Source organism: Diadema setosum, chromosome 18 (assembly GCF_964275005.1).
Source record: "Diadema setosum chromosome 18, eeDiaSeto1, whole genome shotgun sequence".
In the NCBI taxonomy this organism is placed as follows: Eukaryota; Metazoa; Echinodermata; class Echinoidea; order Diadematoida; family Diadematidae; genus Diadema; species Diadema setosum.
In genome coordinates this window covers 23485709-23506130 of record NC_092702.1, presented here as the reverse complement: position 1 = coordinate 23506130, position 20422 = coordinate 23485709, and the positions used below count along the sequence as shown (strand labels likewise).

General features: G+C 37.4%; 1 protein-coding gene across 1 annotated transcript in view; it reads right to left on the bottom strand.

Moving 5' to 3' along the window:
- Positions 1-20422, bottom strand: part of LOC140242096 (dynein axonemal assembly factor 9-like) — an 82008-nt gene that overhangs the window by 29319 nt on the left and 32267 nt on the right. Inside the window, exons 5-13 of the mRNA XM_072321856.1 lie at positions 18497-18621; positions 17715-17811; positions 10495-10573; positions 9533-9560; positions 7421-7557; positions 6250-6295; positions 4680-4732; positions 3695-3833; positions 73-203 (exon numbers count right to left, since the gene is read on the bottom strand). Coding sequence (XP_072177957.1) covers positions 73-203; positions 3695-3833; positions 4680-4732; positions 6250-6295; positions 7421-7557; positions 9533-9560; positions 10495-10573; positions 17715-17811; positions 18497-18621 — 835 coding nt within the window. The remainder of the gene's footprint in view (positions 1-72; positions 204-3694; positions 3834-4679; positions 4733-6249; positions 6296-7420; positions 7558-9532; positions 9561-10494; positions 10574-17714; positions 17812-18496; positions 18622-20422) is intronic.

Below are 20422 nucleotides of genomic sequence, written 5' to 3'. Positions count from 1 at the left end.
AAGAATTTGTGAAATATATTTCTATGCGAAGCATAATTTCCCAGTGAGTATTGCATGATGTGTGGCACTTACTCAATGTCCGTCCTGGGAGGGCGGGGCGCCTGGGGAGTCCCCCCTGTGGTCGGGTAGTGGGCGTGTCCGCATGATGTGAAGTAGGTCCGGGCACAGCTCAAGGGGCTCCGTGGAGCAACCATCTGACAGGTCTGTTGAGATAGGAGAGCATGACATCCAAATGAATTATTTCGCTACATTTGTAGAGGTGTATTACTTTAAAAGTGATTAGGTACCTACCACTACATGAACTAAGATGTAACACCATGCTACTAGCCATCATGGCTGAACATCAAAACTACAATAAACTCAACAAGGTATAATTATCACGTAACGTGTGGCCTCCTTCCTTCTAAGTTTCTATTTGTCCAAACTCTTCAATCACAACAACCTCATTCTGCAGGATAAATTTGTCATCAAAAGAATTTTTTTTAATGACAGGTTTTATTGACAGCTCCTCTCCCTTGCTGGAGAAAGGAGGAAGGAAAACAGAGGAAGGAAAACAATGTTGACCTTTCACTGTGTTCCGTTCCAAGTCTTTGGAGGGTTTGCAGATCCGAGCTATATTGTACCATGCTAGGCAATTAATGCACTTGCCCACTGGCAAATCATACTTGGATGAATCCACATAAGGGCTTTTTACACTTGTAAATTTTTGCTTAGTCCCGTACCAACGGTGGGGCTAAGGGGGGGGGGGGGGGGGCCTTAGCCCCACCGTTGGTACGGGACTATCCTTAGCCCACTTTCTGTTTACACTCGTTTTTGCCAAAGTGGGCTAGCCCCACCGATAATCCCGTACTATCTGGCCCTGCAAAATAGCAGGGTTAGCACCGCAATTGCGGTGCCAAGCAAGTGAGTGTAAACAGAACGAAAAAATAATCCGGGGCTAAGCGACGGAGACGAAGTCCGACCCCCACTGACCAATCAGAAACGAGGTAATCAAGTGCTGCCAGTGCGTGCGTGTAAGTGTACAGTGCACAGCGTAATCATGAATATTCATGTGGTTTGGAAAGTCCGGGGCTAAGAAATATCAGTGTAAAAAGGTCAGTTTTCTCCTTAGCCCCGGACAAGAGATAGTACGGGACTAATTGGCCAGTGTAAAAAGCTGAAAAAATTGGTACGGGACTAACGATAGTCCTGGGTCAGAGAAAGTCCGGGGTTAAGAAACACAAGTGTAAAAAGGGCTATAGGGGGAAACAATGTGGTACGATGGTCCTGGATTTCACATTACTTGAACCATCTTATCATGAAGCTTGGTTTGTAGCTTCATGATCTTATCAGGAAGAGGTCAAATCTCTAGCTCCGTTCACTTTCTCCTTAATCCTTTTCCATGCCTAGGCAATTAGCAATCGCTTGTTGGGCTTTTTCATCATCCTTTTGATTAACTCCAAATCTGACCAGATTGATTAGCCAGAACACACTCATTAGGTGATCCGAGTATCCTCTCGGATCACCTTCTGTATCTGTACTGATTCTTTGTTCTTCTTCTTCTTCTTCTTCTTCTTCTTTATTTCTGGACAAAATTTGTGCATCTATTAACTCAGAAAGTTCTCATAGTATCAATTTCAAAATTATACCATATATGTATCGTGTCCCAAAGTCGACAAATTTTATAAAATCATAGTGATCAGTCAACCGTGACGTCACTATGACGTCATTATATGAAAACACATTTTCATGCATATCTCATTAATGGAAAGGAACTTTTCAATGAAATTTACGTCACATATATTTCACATCAAGCGCATTCTACTCATATTATCAAAATTCATATTTATTATTAAAAAGCGCGCGTACGCGCGCGTTGAAATATTTGTATTCTCCAATCGAGCTCAAATTTTTTTTGCACACGTTTCAGATCATTTGGAGCATTTTTTGAAAAATTGAAAAAATTGGACGGACGCGTACGTGCGCGCACATATACGCACGCACAGCTCATATGCAATAGAAATTTCCCATTTTTTCACACTTATCGGATGACTGAAATGTCAAGGAATATTTCTACCAAGTTTCAAGTCAATCCGACTCAATATGACGTCATACGGACCCGTCAAAGTTGAAATTCCGCGCGCGCGTCAATGGCGATATACAGTGCAACAATGCCAAAAAACCGCCAATTTTGAATCCGATTTTACTCGTCAGGATGGACGGTGACCCCCCATTTTCTTTACATATTCTGAAAGCTGATGAGTTGTACATGTCAATTCATGGGTTGGCGATGCTGGAAAAATGATTCAAAGATATCAAATTTCTTAATAAAATTAAAAAAGTAAATTTTCAAAATGACGTCATCAAATTTCAAGTTCACTCGAGCGTATCTCACTTATCCTTTGCCAATTTTCAACCAGATTTCAGTATGTTGTAGCTTATTAAATGGTCTTTCATAAATGTAATAACAACATTTTGATTGGATGACGGCATCACCTAGTAAAAATGGATTGAATGTAATCTTGTCAAATTTGACCAGTTTACGTGTTATCTCTATGGGAGTGCAGTTTTTCTGGAAATGAAAACTGACATGACTGTTTTTATCGAGCTCTAGCTCACTTATGCTTCGGTGAATTTCTCCCATATTTTAGTATGTTGTAGCTGAGACTTTGGGCTATCGTAAGTGTGCCTTTCGTTTTTTCATACGGTGTCGGGATCACTTCCAAAAACTTGGTTGAAATTAAAGCTTATCTTCGATGTATTGAGATATTCCTTTCTTTTTGCAACTTTCTTTACAGTAACTCAAGAAAAACAAGCCCTATCAGCCCAATATTTTGCACATGTTTAGTTCATATCACGTACATTATTTCATGAAATAACAACTACTTGATCAGACACCATCTTGGGTATGTAAATTAGGGTCAAAGGTCATGAATGTTTCATCCTGTATCTTGGTGAATATATGTCTTATCTTTCCCATATTTTGCACACGCAAAGACCATGTTACAAGAATCATTTCACAAAATAACCACTTTTTGCTAAGATGCCATTTTGGGGGTGCAAAGTGGGGTCAAAGGTCAAATATACTTCATTCTGCATCTTTGATAGTGTATACGGAATTCGGTACCCAAGATGGCAGGTCTGACTCCCTTTTCAAAATGAGAATCCAAACATCACACGACCAATGTCCGTAATCTCAGGTGAAAACTCGAATCATTGATTTTAAAAAAAATCGGATCACCTAATTTGTCAGTCTTGACAAATTCCGAGTCTAGTTTATGCATTCATTCATCCATCCATCCATTCAAGCATTCATCCATCAATCCATCCATTCATTCAACCATTCATTCACTAATTCATCCATCCATCCATTCATTCATTCATTCACTCATTCATCCATCAATCCGTTCATTCATCCATTCATTCATTCATTCACTCACTCATTCATTCATTCATTCATTCATTCACTCATTCATCCATCCATCCATTCATTCACTCATCCATCCATCCATTCATTCATTCATTCATTCATTCATTCATTCATTCATTCATTCATTCATTCATTCATTCATCCATCCATCCATCCATCCATCCATCCATTCATTCATTCATTCATTCATTCATTCATTCATTCATTCATTTATTCATTCTAACATGCAAATCAGGTATTCTTTGAGCAATTAGACACTTGTGACTGATATGAGAGATGTCGTACCATATGCCGTGCTGGTGCGCCATCAATGCCGCAGACCTGAAGAGTCTTTGCTGGACGGTACGCGCCCTCTTGTGTCTTGTCGATTTCCGCTCTCATCGAATTCTGTCCAAACAGCACAAAGGGCTTCCGACAGGATGAGCTGCAGTGTGTGGCAGTCACATATCGAGTGGAATTAATGAAATAAACTTGAACAATGTGCACAGAAAAATTACCACCGACAATGCGATATCAAATGCCAAATAACAATAGTGTGATGTCATAGCTATTCATCCCCATGGAAACTGGTTCTAAACAACCTCACCTACTCCAAGCTAGTACAAAAAGACAATGACATTACTACTTCTGTATTCTATAATGATGTTGGTAATAGTGATGATATATCTCTCATTTCAATGAAGCAAATGTTGCAACAAAAAAAAAAAGACTAGTTTAGCAAGAAAGGAATCTAGTCATTTCTGTTCTCCAGACGACAAGAAAGATCTGCTGCTACATTGTATCATTCAAAGAGCCTATGGAACAGTCATCATGAAGTAATACATGTCAGAGGAAGGCATACAGCTGCAACAGTACGTACATGAATATGAAGCAAAATACTTTAATATCTTTCTGTTCTGCCCTGTACAACAAGTTTTCATTACTTAATGCAAATAAATTTTGAATCAATATCTCTTTAATTCTCAAATTCATCTATGACCTTTTATGGTTGTACTATTTTCGTCAGTACTGACATTTGATATAGCTAGTGCACAAATCATAGGGAAAGGTAAACTATCTAAATATATACAAGAATGTATACACTGAAATACATTTATTGATGGCCATCTCTTAAGATAATCAAATGACATTTTAAACTTCATGCAACATGGAACAGTATATGGGACATGATGGTTCTTTGCCACTGATCAGAGCTGATGACAAAACCAACATAATTTCCAACAATTATTTTCAGTAAAATATTCTTCTTAGTATTTGCGAGCCCACTCACCTGTCCTGATTTCCTTTAGAAACACGACCATGGCTGTAGTAGCTCAGCAGAGGCTGTGTTCAAATACATTAACGGGAAGTGGTTACAGTTTAATGTGCACTCATGCTTAATTACCTTTGGTTAGAGTGATTTAAAAAATGTTCCAGATATCACATTTGATGCAAATGTGTAGGTCTGTTGTATCACAAAACATCTTACCATATAAAATGTTTGCAATAAAGCCTAAAATATAAGGAGATATCAGTATTTTTCCATTAAACCAGAACTGTAGATGTTTAGTCTGGCAACATTCTTATTATAACTATTGTTCACATTTTGTGTATCTAACAATTCTTAACATTGATTATACCAATTCAAATTTTTACAGTGGTTGTTTCTATCCCAAACTCACATTTTGGAACTATTTTAAAGCACTAATGCTGGGTTTTTGTTTCATCTGCAAATGGTAGATTATGCCTTTAAGTCAACTTCGATAGAATACATGCAAAATCAGACGAACAAAAAATCAGAATGGAGGACATTTCACAAAATTTGACCTAAAATGATAGAAGTTATGGAATTTCCTAATTTCACAAGTGTTTGTTTGTTTGCTTTTTTTATTCTTTTTTTTTTTACAAAGAGTGATTTTGGTCACAATCACATATGCAAATTAGATGATATGATGATGTCATCACCTCACAACTAAACCAGTGACCTACCAATAAAATATCCCCTTTAGATACAAGACAAAGAGAAACAAAATTATACCCTTCAGTGAAAAGTATCAAGTTAACCACAGCAAAACAGAAAAAAAAAATCCCAAAACATAATGCCTGCATTGATTATTTGTGGCCGAGGCATAAAAAATGTAATATATGCATTGGCAATAGAATCCGATCTCACATCATGGTGCTACACTGCATTAAACAGAACTTTTAATAATATCAAAACTGAAAACAGAATTACAACAAACAAACAAACAAACAAACAACAGCCCAGTGAACTATTCAGATTTTTTTTTTTTTTTTACAAGGAAAGGTTGGACAAATTTACACTTCTGGTTTGTATGTATATATATATATATATATATATATATATATATATATATATATCTTTTTTTTTTTTTTTTTTACTACATTAAAGATTCAATTCAATTCAATTCATACATTCATTCAGTAATAAAAAATGTTTGGATATATATATATATATATATATATATATATATATATAATGTTTACAAAATGTAGTAGGTACAGTTCTGAGAAAGCCAGAGGCTTGTTAAAAAAGAATGTACCCCTGAAAACAAATCATACACATATTTCTACACTAGATACACAATAGATACACTATCATTTGAGTTTTGTTTTGAGTTGCTGATGTTGATATATCTTTGTTTTTATTGTACTGTAAATGATTTGGTTGTAATCACAAAAACAAAGTTCTTACATAATCATTTTCCCCTACAATTTGTACAGCTCTTCAATGTGTACTTCGTTAAAGAAAAGGACTATCATAAAGACGAAGTAACATTATCATCTTTATCACCATTTCACTTTCTGCCTTGATTCCTGTATCATATCACTTCCCTTACCTCTCCGACCATTCCCTCTAAGAGTGTCGGGAATCCATTGTTTTTGCTGTGGGTGGAAAATGAGAACATAGAGCAAATCTAAACATCATCTACATGGCTTCCTTCGTTTTTGATCTGCTAGCGATCTGCATCTGGGAAGGGACTCCCAAATCACATTTGGAATGATGAATTCCTGCTCGTTGGGTCATGGGGCTCTTGCTGACCAGACGAGAGTGAAATGCCTTAATTTGAAGGGGACTTTGGCCCGACAAGAAAATTGATCGAATACAGGCCAGTGACCACAAGAAAGAGACCATTAAAGAAAACAAAACAAAACACGCATACACGGACAATGCAGCAAAGATTGAGCAGAGTAAAATCAGACAAAGGGAATGAAAGCTATCGTAGTTTCGATATGAGTGTGTCATTTGGTAGGGTTCACTAGGAGCAACTAAAAATAGCACATCTTGGTCACATGACGTTCATGTCTCTTTCATCTCGGTCACATGACTCTGATTTTTTTTCTTCCTCCTTGCTATATACAGTACTTTGACACAGCTCTCTTACTTTTGTCTTTACGATGGTCCTGACTTCATTAGAAAAACAAGAACATAATGCCATTGATTTATCTTGGGTAAACACACAGAGAGCAGGCATTTCATTGCATTGTGTAAAAAGGGTGCCATTTGACATACGAAAAACACATTAAAAGGCTTCTAAATTATCTATGTTACATTATAGTCTTTCGTGCAAATCTCATGTAAAACAATTCTCTCTCAGAATTATATTTCCCTCAAAAGAGCTGAGAGTAACATTACCTTACAGCCATAAATAGGTTGCATATCATGTTTGTTTGTTTGTTTGTTTTCGTTTTTGTTTTTTGCTTTTGGGGATGCATATTTATACGTTTTGAATACATGTAGTTCATAGTATTTTGTTGACTGCCTATCAAATTTTGCTGTTCTGCACTGTAAAATTACCTTATAGATTCACTTTATTTCACTTTTGCTAATGGTATCTATTTTTGCCGCCAATACAGATGAAACTCAGATCAAATCTTGATCCATCATGTGACTAAACAGTAATATTGGTTCATTGAAAATTTGGCTGGTCAGCAAATAAGGCTATCTCAACTTTTCCTCTACAGAGTGGACACTGACCATCCTGGGAATTGTCAACATCCTGGACTTACTAGGAGACGTCAATGTTGGTCAGCATGGATGACCACTGCCTCTCAAAGAGGGGCAGCTGTTCTGTGACCAGCGTCTCGAGGTTGACCGGGTCCACAGTGTCGTAGATAGGGCCAAGAGAGTTACTCATGTCCACCACCTTGATAAAAATACATACACAAAAAAATAATAATAACAGCCAAAGTTCCCTATAAACTGCACAAACATTTGACCTTTGGACACAGAAATGTCAAATTTTAAAGTATTGGAAGATCAAGAATGTAAATGTCAGCATCCAAGTTGTAACACTAAAGATTGATAAGGATGTTACTGGCAAGCTCAGTTTATCCTGGAATACAGTAGAACTGTTTTTTTGTTCTTTTATTACAGAGAAATTTAGCCCATATTCTACTATATGTAGAAAATTGTGTCTGTGGTTAATAAAACACTGGGGAAATAAGGGAAAGGAAACAAATATCATTATGTAACAATACAACATCACTATGGCCTTATTTTAACTAACATACTTGACACACATTCTTAGTACATATACATGATGTAGTTAACACATTGAATGATTATAACAATAATATTGGATAGTTAAATAACACTCAAGACTGCCTACTGGCATCTATGACACTTTAATTCAGTAACATAGGGAGAGAGAAAGATGATCATATACATATACATATTTTTTTTTTCTCTCTCTCTTTTTGAGAGAGAGAATGAGTCATACACAAGATACGATTGTTAAATGACATTAAGAAATAAAAGAAAAATACTGTAGAATACACAAAAGCATGAGAGTCCAAATCTCTCCATTAAAAAAAAAAAAAAATATATATATATATATATCACAATAATGTGATGACATAAAGAGCAGTATGTCAGGATTTAATGGTTAATTGGCAAGTTACTTTTCTTGCAAAGAAGTTTACTTCCTGAAATGATCATGACATACATGTATAGGCAAAATAACTCATCCCTTGTCATTAAAAACAAGAGACCCGCGGGTCTAGCGCTCACCTGAGTATCGCATGTTCACCTTTCACGCAGTCACTAATCTGAACTATTCACAGCTCTACTAAAATTTGACCAGGCATTCTCAAGTAGAAGATGAAAATGTACAATAAGGGCCCAAATTTTTTAAGATTCCTTAACTTGGGGGGATTAGGGCCCCCTGGGGCCCTCTGGGTGGGGCATGGTGCCCATTTTGATAGATTGAGATCCTGACCCCCTAGGGATGCTACCTGCCAAGTTTGACGAAAATCCATCATGAGATTTTCAGAAAGAAGATAAAAATGTACAATTCAGGCCCCCATTTGGACCTTCCCAACCCCCCCAAGAGGGGCACCCCTGGATCTGCTATGAACAAACTTGAAACTACAGTCATTAATGTACTCACTCATAGTATTATCTTAGCTCTATAACTTCTGATTCTAGAGAAGATTTTTGAAGATTCCTTCATTTTGGGGGGTTTGGGCCCCCCTGGGGGCCCCCTGGGTGGGGCATGGTGCCCATTTTAACAAATTGAGATCCTAACCCCCTAGGGATGCTACCTGCCAAGTTTGGTGAAAATGGGTCATGGGGTTCTCAAGAAGAAGATGAAAATGTACAATTTAGGCCCCATTAGGACCCCTCCCCTGGGACCCAAGGGGGGGGGGGCACCCCTGATTCTGCCATGAACAAACTTGAAACTACAGTCATCAATGTACTAACTCATAGTATTAACTTAGCTCTATCACTACTGGTTCTAGAGAAGAAGATTTTTACAGATTCCTTAATTTTGGGGGGTTTGGGCCCCCTGGGGGCCCCCTGGGTGGGGCATGGTACCCATTTTAAAAAATTGAGTTCCTAACCCCCTAGGGATGCTACCTGCCAAGTTTGATGAAAATCGGTCTTGGGGTTTTCAAGAAGAAGATGAAAATGTAAAAAGTTTACGCACGACGGACAACGGACTACGCAAGACGGACGGTGGACGAAGGGCGATCGCAATAGCTCACTTGAGCCTTTGGCTCAGGTGAGCTAAAAAAGCCTTCCATAAAAAATTAAAAAATAAAAAAACTTTTTTTGGGGGGTCAGATATGTCAGCCTTGTGCATGATATTTACAAGTAAGTTTTACAGGAATCCTTACCTCATGTTTCATGGTGAAAAATCCACCCCTGTGGAAGGAAAAAAGGATAAATATAAAAACAAAGAGATGATAAAACAAAATACCTTTAAGAGAGATTTCTTTGTACATGCTTTTACAAAAAAGAGAAGAAAGAAATGGGAAATCATTACCATATTTTTGGCAGATTTACAATAGTGTTGGAGTAGGATGTGAAAAGGTATGCATCAAAAAGTAGTTTGTATGAATAACGGGGGGGGGGGGGGAGGGACATGCAATAAAATCAATTTATTATGTTTTGGATAAGGAAAGAAAGATGCAGTCAGAAAATTGTCATCATTATTCTGCATTATTAAAGACAATGACATTCATCAGACTCTGTTCAAAAAAACTTGTCCCATTTATTCATTAGTACATGGGGTATAGTCACATGCCTAGGTCAATCAAAACCTGCCTTCAGGCACAAACACTTCCTGCAGATCCCAGAGGGCAATATAATATGTGTTTGATGCATTTGTACCACAGACAAAGGTTTGTAATTTAAATGAGAATCAAAGCTTCAGATGCCAGTAGGTTGGCCTTACTGACCAAACCACAAGGAATTGTATACATTGCAAGAAATGTTGACAAATTTTCTCTGCTACGCCACGAACCGTGACTCTTGATCACAATGGGAAGGCTGCGTCCCACAATGGGCAGTCATTACCGACTGTAAAACTGACGCATCACATTGATCCAGTTTTATGTTCGACCTTCATTGTAACAATGATTTCCTGAAGGAAACTCAGGATGTGTGACTTTTGAAACCGAGTTGGGAGTTTGCACGCGATGATGTGTTTAGTTGGGGGATGGTGGGGGGGGGGGAGGGGGAGGGGAAATGGTCAGTGCGTCAGGACAATAGATAGGAGAAGGAAAGCAATCAATTATGGAGAATGTGCTTCATATGAGAGGACAATAGGCTGACCACGGTTGGTCAAAGGGCTTACGTGGCATATCCCTCTAAGCCGTAGGCTTGGACCACCGGCCACTTCTCCACGGACATCGGGTTGAAAGGCCGAGGATGACCTGCAAAGTGGAATAGATTCATGGCAGGAATGGATTTTAGCATCGATGGGAGAAAGAGGGGTGGAGATGAACGGGCTTTGGCAAGACAGATTCTCCTTGTTACCATGGTAACTACGAGATGAAGGCAACAGGCAAGAACGAGGGAACAAGGGAAAAGGGATGAGCTGAGCTCAACTGACCCAAGCTGTGGCTAATTACAAGTAGAGCACAGACTTCATAGATGTGTAAGTTAAGAGAATGGAAGGAACAAAACCATTTAGCACCCTTTCTCAATTCAAAACTTATTAAAATATCATTCATAAGCAATCACTTCGGCTCTTCTCGTACTTCTGTGCTGATATGCTTCTACTTTTTCCTAAGCCTTGCCTTGACATGTGCTAAAAATCTCTGCAAACAGAGGAGTTAAGGCACTAGACTGTAAACCACAGTCAGAGCAAATTTACAAATTGGGAAGCTACTGGAAAGAGGAAAGTGCATCACGTGCTATCCTGCAGTATGTGCTTAGTACTGTAAGCTTTTGCTTGAAAGAAAAAAAATAAAGGCACATTATGTATTGATTAGACCACAGATGATTTGATGATATTGGGGAGGATTTTGAATATGATAGACTTGATAAGACCTTCAACTGGTGGAGGTTTGAGAGTAATTTTATTCGTTTTGACAACGTAATCCACAAATTTAGAGAAAATGTTTTCCTTTCTTTTCTGTTGTTGCAAAGAACACCAGGCAAGCCCTCCCCCCAAACAAAAACAAAAACAAAAAACCACACAGAAAAATTCAAACTATGTGCTTGTGATAGAAATGCCTAATCATTTGTTTAACATATCAAGGGTCTTAAACTCCTTTCAAGGGCTGTGAAGGAGCCAGAGAGTAAGAGGGATAACAGTGTAGCTGGGCACGTTTGTCGAACAGGTGGTTTCTTTTTTCACTTCCCAACAGAACTGTGAGACAATAGAACTATTAAACACAAGTGCAATTCTCGTCCAAGGACAGGTTCAAGATCATGCGACTTGGATGCATTCCCATGTTCTTGGCTGAGAAGATGAAACAAAAAACAAAAAATAAGGTTGCTACATGTGCTTTGTAGATCAGTATTTGAGTTTCAAGTGGCACAGGGCACTGCGAAGTGCGATTCCATGCTGGCTCTACTGAACTGAGTAAACTTACACAAATGAGGATGGTGATATTTCTTAAAAATCAAAAACAAAGATAAAAAGATCATGGAATTTCAATGTTCTATGGAATAGTGCTCATGAGTCAGAATCACACATTCAAAGTGGGTGACGTTACAATGCCATCAACTCACAGCTCTACAACTGTTTGTGCACAAAGACACTGAAAAATCATTATGTTGATATTCCAGCAACTACAGATACAGCACAACCCTTTCCAACATCAAATCATCACAGTTAGGTTAAGAGAAATACTAATAATGATTTTTTTTTTTTAAAGTCATAGTTCGGTTACTATCTACAACACTACGATATATTGATGCCACATATACATTTGTTGTTGTTGTTTTTTTGTGCTTATTTCAGGTCAAGAAAGGAAATGAAGAGAAAATTTGTAAGCTAGTCAATTAGGAGAGACCTGTGAAGCAATGACATCATCATTGCATCTAATTTGCATAGTTTGTGGTTGCCAATGATAACATCACATTGTGAATATGTGTGAAATGTGGTTTGTGGTTGCCATTAACATCATTATTCTGTGAAAATGTGTGAAATGTGGGAGCCCCATAACTCTGTCATCTTATGTCAGACTGTTTTTTTATGAAACTTCAACCACTCTCCTTCTTGGCTGATTGTGACTTGATGAAATAAATCCAACTTTAGCACGGAGAAGAATGGCACTTTAAAATCACAAAGCTGCGCTGCTTTAAGCCCATCACATTAATATGAACAGAGCACATAGAAAAAAATTCTTCTCTCTTTGTTTTATCCCCTTTGTCATGAACATGGGAATGAATCCAAGTCGTATGCTCACATACACACGTTTAGTGATCACATATTTTTCTTTGTATGTGTGCATTAATATCAAATTACTTTACATCTGATTGCTTGGACTGGCGAACAGCCAGCAAATCTCTGCACCATTACAAGAAAATACATTAAACTTGAACACCCCAAGCCATGAGAAATTACCGCTGTCTGTGAGCGCTCAAGCACCAAGCCATCAATTTACTCGTGGCCAAACATTAGCAGTGGGTTGGATTTCCACACGAACACAGAGGCACAACAAATGAGTAGTATAACATGAAATGGATGCCGAACCCAGCACAGAATTACCTCAGAAGAGGACATTTATATGGGAAATCTAAGATACAACTGATGTAATCAATTTATTTCATCAAAGCATGAGCTATTATTTGAAAGAAAAAAGGAAACAAACAAAAAACCAAACTTTTGAAGGATGGACCATTCAAAAAATATGTCAGTTACATGACTTACAGGTCAATTTACATCAAGATCCCTCTCATCTTATGAGTTACAGAGAAATTACTGGTTAAAAAGTTAGTCTGCAAAGGAAAGAATAACATTTTGTAAGCACAACTTGGAAAATCTTATCAAAAAAATTGGTACAAATTAGGAAGTTATAAAATCATGAAGTTCTGCCTATTTTTAAAAAGCATCTCTTGAACAGCTGAAATCAATATATGATATGCAAGTGAGTGAGCTGATGATGGCACCACCTCACAATTTTCTTCACATGTAGATCATGTACAAAAAAACAACTGCCAAATATTCAATTTTCCTGCTATAAGAGTGTACATGTTGTTATTTCTAGCAGAATAATTTCAAAATACTAATCTGTCTGATATGATGCGATTTAAGACTAGCATACGTATGTATACATTGTGTTTATGGCATTAGTACACAAAACACAAGTAAATAGTATAACTTGAAATTTTAAGATTTTGTGTATGAACTATATAATGGCAAGTTGTGAGGTGATGACATCAGCAACTTTATCACTTGCAAATATTCATATTGACTGTTCGAGAAGCATTTTGTGAAAATTAGCAAAATTTCACAATTTCATAAAGTCTTCTCCAATTTGATTGAATTTCATTTTTTTTTTTTTAATAAAATTTCCCTCTTTCTAATCAGACTAACTTTTATCTGGTCCAGAATTACCCCTTTTAAGACCCATCTCAAGAGTACATCTTCACTAGCATGTGCATGCACAAGCACCACATGCACTTATCTACACTTAAGAGCCTCAAGCAGTCTTTATGATTTATGCAGAGCCCTCTTGAACGTCACTACCTATAACAAGACCAACCATTTCTTCAAGCTATGCTTAATATGGCTGCTATCTGCACTTTATAACTGTCAGATATTTATGTTTTTCCACAATGCAAGCCCAACCCGAGTAAATCTCTATATTTTTTGTTTTTGAGTTACTGTTTGTCATTTATGTGCTTCATTTAGATACATTTATTTCTTCCTTTTGTTGATGATTCTATGTCAATATTTTGCTGTGACACATCAGGTATTTTGTATTTGCAGAAATAAAGTCATTCCTCAAATTGAGCAAACCAAAATCTGTGAAGGTATACTTCAGTGAAGTTCGCTGCCATTGGCTTGGCATACCCCCTGCCCCTCTGAGCGAAATATTCCACTTATACAGCACATTATTTTATAGTCAGTTGTAGAAGACAACATTGTGATAAAGATCTAATTCTTCTAGTCAACTGATCATAAACTCATACATGAGGTAAATCATCATTGTGAGTACGAGTTTAAGCCGCAATTCCACAGACCACAAGTGTTTGATTTGATTTGACTTGATTTGATGTGGAAATATCTTCAGCACTATCAGATGCAATGCCAGGAGTAAAGTGTACAAAGAGAGAATCATATTATTGTTTGTAAGGGATCATTTCCATCAAGCCTTGTGTTTGCTTCTTGTATGATCCCACCATTTAAAGATGTATTATAGCATGACAGTATTTTGATTTTTTTTTTAAACATGTTATTATGCATTGAAATGGAAATTAAATGCATGAATAAGTATAAAAAAAATAACCATTGAATGTCAAACATATTTAGATTTTCCATCATAGTGTTGTTGACTATCAACTGTATTTTTATCACACTAAAAGAAAACCTCACAAAATACAAACAGATAATGATCCACACATCAAACGTAGAGCTTATCATTTAATCAAACCTACCCCTCCCCATGAGCTGATTCTAGAAAGGGTTCATAAGAAAAATATGTTTGTGTGATAAGAACAAGCCATGGTTCTTCTGCAATGTGTTCTTTGTTATTTCTTTTAGTAAACAGTATCACGAATCAGTATGGATGCTATAGATGCTTGTTTGGAATCAGTGCTCATATCTCCCCTTCTTCCTCCTTTTATCATGCGCATTTCTTTGAGCTCTTCATGTACATATTATATCTTCCGATGAATTCAATGACCCCTTATGATTCAACATAGAGGCCAAGCCTTTTAATTTCACACCTTATTTCTGTCATCCTATGATAAGACACTGTCTCCCCGCTCATGTTTGGAGGCAAAACACCAGACTTCTAGTCGTCAAAATGTTTCTGAGCTCGGTTTCGTTTACAAGGTAAAAGAAAAATGGTGCACATCTTCCTTGTTATTACACTGTCACTAATTATGACACTTTGCCACTTATCAACCACTCAAGAGAGGGGTTGAATGTTTCTTGCGGAAAAGTGCCAAAAGAAGCAGACCGCCATGGGAAATCTCAGGTGAAAGTAACGGCGTAAAGCTTTCGCTGTGATGCTTATTGATTTAGCGCTTGAAGAAAAAAAAATTATCATTTGAGATATTTTTGGATGATAAAACTTAACACTTATCCATATCATTTGAGGTCACCCACTTGTTGAGAGTGATGTTGATGATATTCTATCCTCACCTAATCCGTCCAGCTATTGTCCGAGCCATAATTGCTTTTGTTCTCGGACAGCCGTCAACTTTCGCCACTTTCCCCGGCTCAGTTTTCACGGTGGGCTTTCAACATTCATTCACATTCCATTGCACGAGCTATTGTGACAGTTAAAACTTGAAAGGCGGCCTATTATTCTAGATTCATGCGCATCAAATATCACTGGCTTGGCCTAAATCCAAAGAGTACACAGCTAGCAACTCATGCTACATACAAGTCGGGGAACTTAGGGCAAACTTTGGCATTATGAAAACAACTAGAAATGTCGCTAAGGCGACTGGTATGCCTCCGCCATAATGCACGATTCTCCTAATAGGTCTATAGTACATGTAGACAATGCGTGATTACATTTTCACAAAATTGGCAAAATATTAAAATGACAAGTTCGTCACAAATGTGTTGAATGTTCACCTTCCTTGACCTAGGTTTAATTGGATGAATAGGAGAGCATGTACTTGGGGATTTAAGGACTTTAACTTGACTTTGACCCATTCATAAGTTTATGCATTGAGCAATTTTCAAGGTATGGAGAAAAAGTGCAATTTCTATAATGAAAAGTTCATTGTTACCATTTTCATCTGGCCTTTGACCCTATAATTCATAGGATAATCACTGTCAGGCACAACATGCATAAATATGTAGTAAGTTTCAAGATAACTTGAGCCACTTCTGAGATGTGGAGGAAAAAGTTAGTTCAGCACTTTCCCTTGATCTTTGACCTTTTGACCTTTGAGGCAAACAAAAAAAAAAAGGAGGAAAAAGAAAGCTTCCAGAGAATCTCTATTAGGTTATACTGTACATGCATACACCAAGTGTAAAAAAAAAAAGATAATCCTGCTGGCATTGCATAAATATGAGGGAAATAGTAAAATTTTGAAGTGTTGCCCTTGACCTTTGACCCCTGACCTTTGACCCATGAACCCTATATTCTCAAGATATTCACTGCCAGTCAGTACATGTATACTATGTTCCATGAAGATACCTTGAACAATTTCCAAGATACAGAGGAAAAAGTTAAGTTTTAATATTTTTACTTGACCTTTTGACCTTTGACCTCATGACCCCAAACTTTCACCAAAGAATCTTAATTGGATAATACATGTATACACTAAGTTTCAAGAAAATATCTTCAGGCATTGCATAGATATGGTGGAAATAGTGAAATTTTACGTATTTGACCTTGACCTTTTGACCTTTGACCTTGAGCATGTGCACCCAAAAGTTGATAGGCACAACTTCACCCCCTGATACACATACATGCCAAGTTTCATTAGGATACCTCATAAGGTTTCTTTAGTTACGCAGTCCACAAAATTCATTGCGGACGGAAGGACGGACGGATGGACGGACGGACGGACGGACAACCCGAAAACATAATGCCTCCGGCACCACTTCGTGGCGGAGGCATAAAAAAATGTAGGACAGCATTGCAAGAAGCATAATCTGACAAAAGCTGCACATAATTTCACCTTCATGTTGTGCCGTACACCCTAGATTCAAACTTGGAAAATTGTGTTGGATTGGACATAATGCAGTCCATTTACAAGCAACACAAAGAGTGAAAAACAATGGTATTTTTCCCTCTTCTTCACCTCTGTTTTAACTCCTTCCACTTTTTTTCTTCTTCATTTCATTCAAGTTCTTCTTCTTTTCCATCTTTCTTCTCTCCTACCCCTCACCTTGACACTGCAATAAATATCACTCTACAGAATTCCTAACGCTATGTACCACTGCTACCACTTTTACTATCAAAATCTGCTCCTACCCCTTCTACTACTACTACCACTACTACTAGTACTACTACTATTACTACTACTACTACCACTACTACTACTACTACTACTACTACTACTACCACTACTACTAGTACTACTACTATTACTACTACTACTACTACCACTACTACTACTACTACTACTACTACTACTACTACTACTACTACTACTACTACTACTATTACTGCTACTACTACTACTACTACTACTACCACTATTACTACTACTACCACTACTACTACTGCTACCACTACCACTACCACTACTACTACTATGACAATGACGAAGATGACAACGACGACATACTACTACTACTTCCACTGCAGACAAGCATGCATTCTTTTCACTCTCAATGCCACAATTGCCACAACTACTCAAAACTCTTTCTCATTCACTCCATCACCCTCCCTATCTATCAATGCGTACCGTTCAAGTTGGACTGACCTTGGGCGGAGTATGGAATGCCAACTGTGGCACAGTCTCGCACCATGTTGATGAAGCTGACAATCTTGAACTCTTCTGCTGCTTCATCGTCCTCGTACTACACCGACAGTGTGATGAAAAGGAAATGATGGTAGTGAAGACTTGGTTAATATCATGATGCAATGCTGTACGGGAGACAAGATTTTTAACTCTTGGACAATGGAAAATACCATCTTTAACAGAGAAGCTACTATATCAAAATGGTACTGTCAAAATTATTGTCTCCATGATAGTAAAAACAGCACAATACACAAAAGTAGTTGTCGTACTGCCCCATATGCACTTCCATACAAGACAAGAACGATGAGCAGCTGTACACATTTCCATAACAAGAAGATTCTGAGCCAGATAAACTCGAGACAATGATACAGGCTTTTCCATTCGCAGGTTGTCACTGCAAATTTTGTATGAATGGAAAAATAAAAATAAAAACAACTTTTGAACCAGAAAAAAAAAGAAAAAAAGAAAAAAGGTTACTGCACGAAATGCATGATTGGCAATTTACGCTAAAAGCAGAGACGGATGACTCAAATGGAATACTTTCAATGCAGTAATCTCTCGAAAGATCAATTATGCAACTGCTTGTGACAAGGTGCCAAATTGAAGTCACTTAGATAATTGGAAACTTATACCCAGTTGCACATGCTTGTGTGCAAAATAAAAATGATGATATGGTATCAGGCCACTGGCTGAAGGACGAATGCAGGCACTGGGATGACTAGACATAGAATCTTAATACATACCTCAGTCTCCGTCATGCAGTGGAACCTGATGCCAGGCCAGTGGGCGACGTAGGGCAGGAGGTAGTGGTAGTTGGTGGGGTTGCAGCATATGTGAACACTATCCTTTGTGATCAGGAACATCAGATCTGGAGTGCGACATTAACACAATTGAAATTGAATTGATATTGAAAAGGTGTTTAATTGATCAATATTATCCATTGCAGCCCGCAGGCTGAATTACAGACATTGTACACAAAGGACCATGAACATATCAAAAATATGCACAAGATACAATGTAGTAGTGAAAAAATATACATAAAAAAACAAAAAATCAGGCTTATTCATCTCAACTATTGCACAATGAGATCAACCTATAATAAAAAAACAAACACAAATACTACAATTTATAATTTATAATATCACGATTCTCAATACCATAAATGAATTGAGTTTGTGTTTTTAATTGTGTATGCCGGTCATTTATACTTACAGAATTAATGCAGATGATGTTACATAAACATTCCTCAACTCAACACATTTTATGTAACAACTAGAATTATCACTGAAGGTGATTAATACCCCCGCCCCTAGTGTTGCTTTATAGTATGTGATGTCATGAGGGCAATGACGTTAATACCAAGTTTGTGCACTTGTCGAATTGGAAACAGAATAATTTTAGTTTACTGTACAATTACAGAGTTGACACTGAGTATAAAACTTACAGCAAATGAAAACATGCTTTCCCCCAGCATCTCTACACTCAAAGACCATCATACACACCAAATTTGACCTTCATAGCTTGAATGGTTTATTTTGATACAAAAATGAGTGGTTACCATGGCAACAAATTTTCCTTAAACTAACACATTGGTGTCTTGCAAAATTACACTTCTAGAACATGATACATACTAAATTTGACTTTAATTGCTTGAATGATGGAAAAGTTATTCGATCTGCAAGGTTTTGGTAAAATTGTGGTTACCACGGCAATGGTTGTGTGACAAACACAAAAATTATGTGTTCCACATCTATACCTCAGGGCCATAATGCCCACCAAATTTGGTTTCAATTGCTTGAAAACTGTGCAAGAAGTTCACTCCACAGGATTTAAAAAAAAAATGTGGTTACCAGGGCAACGCATTGTCCGATACAAATACAAAGGACATTTTGCAAAACTACACTTAAAGGGGAAGGCTAGTAACTGATCAGTGGGAATCAGTGGAAATGCTGGGAGATGATTGTTTCAATCCTTATGGGATTCATTCAAGAGTTCATTGTATATCTATTGTTGTGTGAAAATGATTTGCTTCAGAATGGTCTCATATTCAAGTAATGTGCAGTTTAATGCTTCCAGGTTAGCGTCCCTGGTCAGTGACGGAGCATTAATCTGCACATTACTTGAATATGAGACCTTTCTGAAGCAAATCATTTTCACACAACAATAGATATACAATGAACTCTTGAATGAATCCCACAAGGATTGGAACAATCATCTCCCAGCATTTCCACTGATTCCCACTGATCAGTTACTAGCCTTCCCCTTTAAAGAGCATCCTACACACCAAATTTCACCTTCATAGATTAAATGGTTCAATTTGATACAAAAATGAGTGGTTACCATGGCAACACATTTTTCTTATAGTAACACATTAGTGTCTTGCATAACTACACCTCCCGATCATCATACATACTAAATTTGACCTTGTAATTGCTTGAATGATATGGAAGTTATTCAATCCACAAGGTTTTGGTAAAATTATGGTTACCATGGCAATGCTTTGTCCGACAAACACAAAAATTATGTGTTGCACATCTATGCCTCAAGGCCATAATGCCTACCAAATTTGATTTCAATTGCTTCAAAACGGTGGAAGTTGTTCACTCCACAAGATTTTGAAGAAAACATGCAGTTACCATGGCAACGCTTCGTCATGTACAAACACAAAG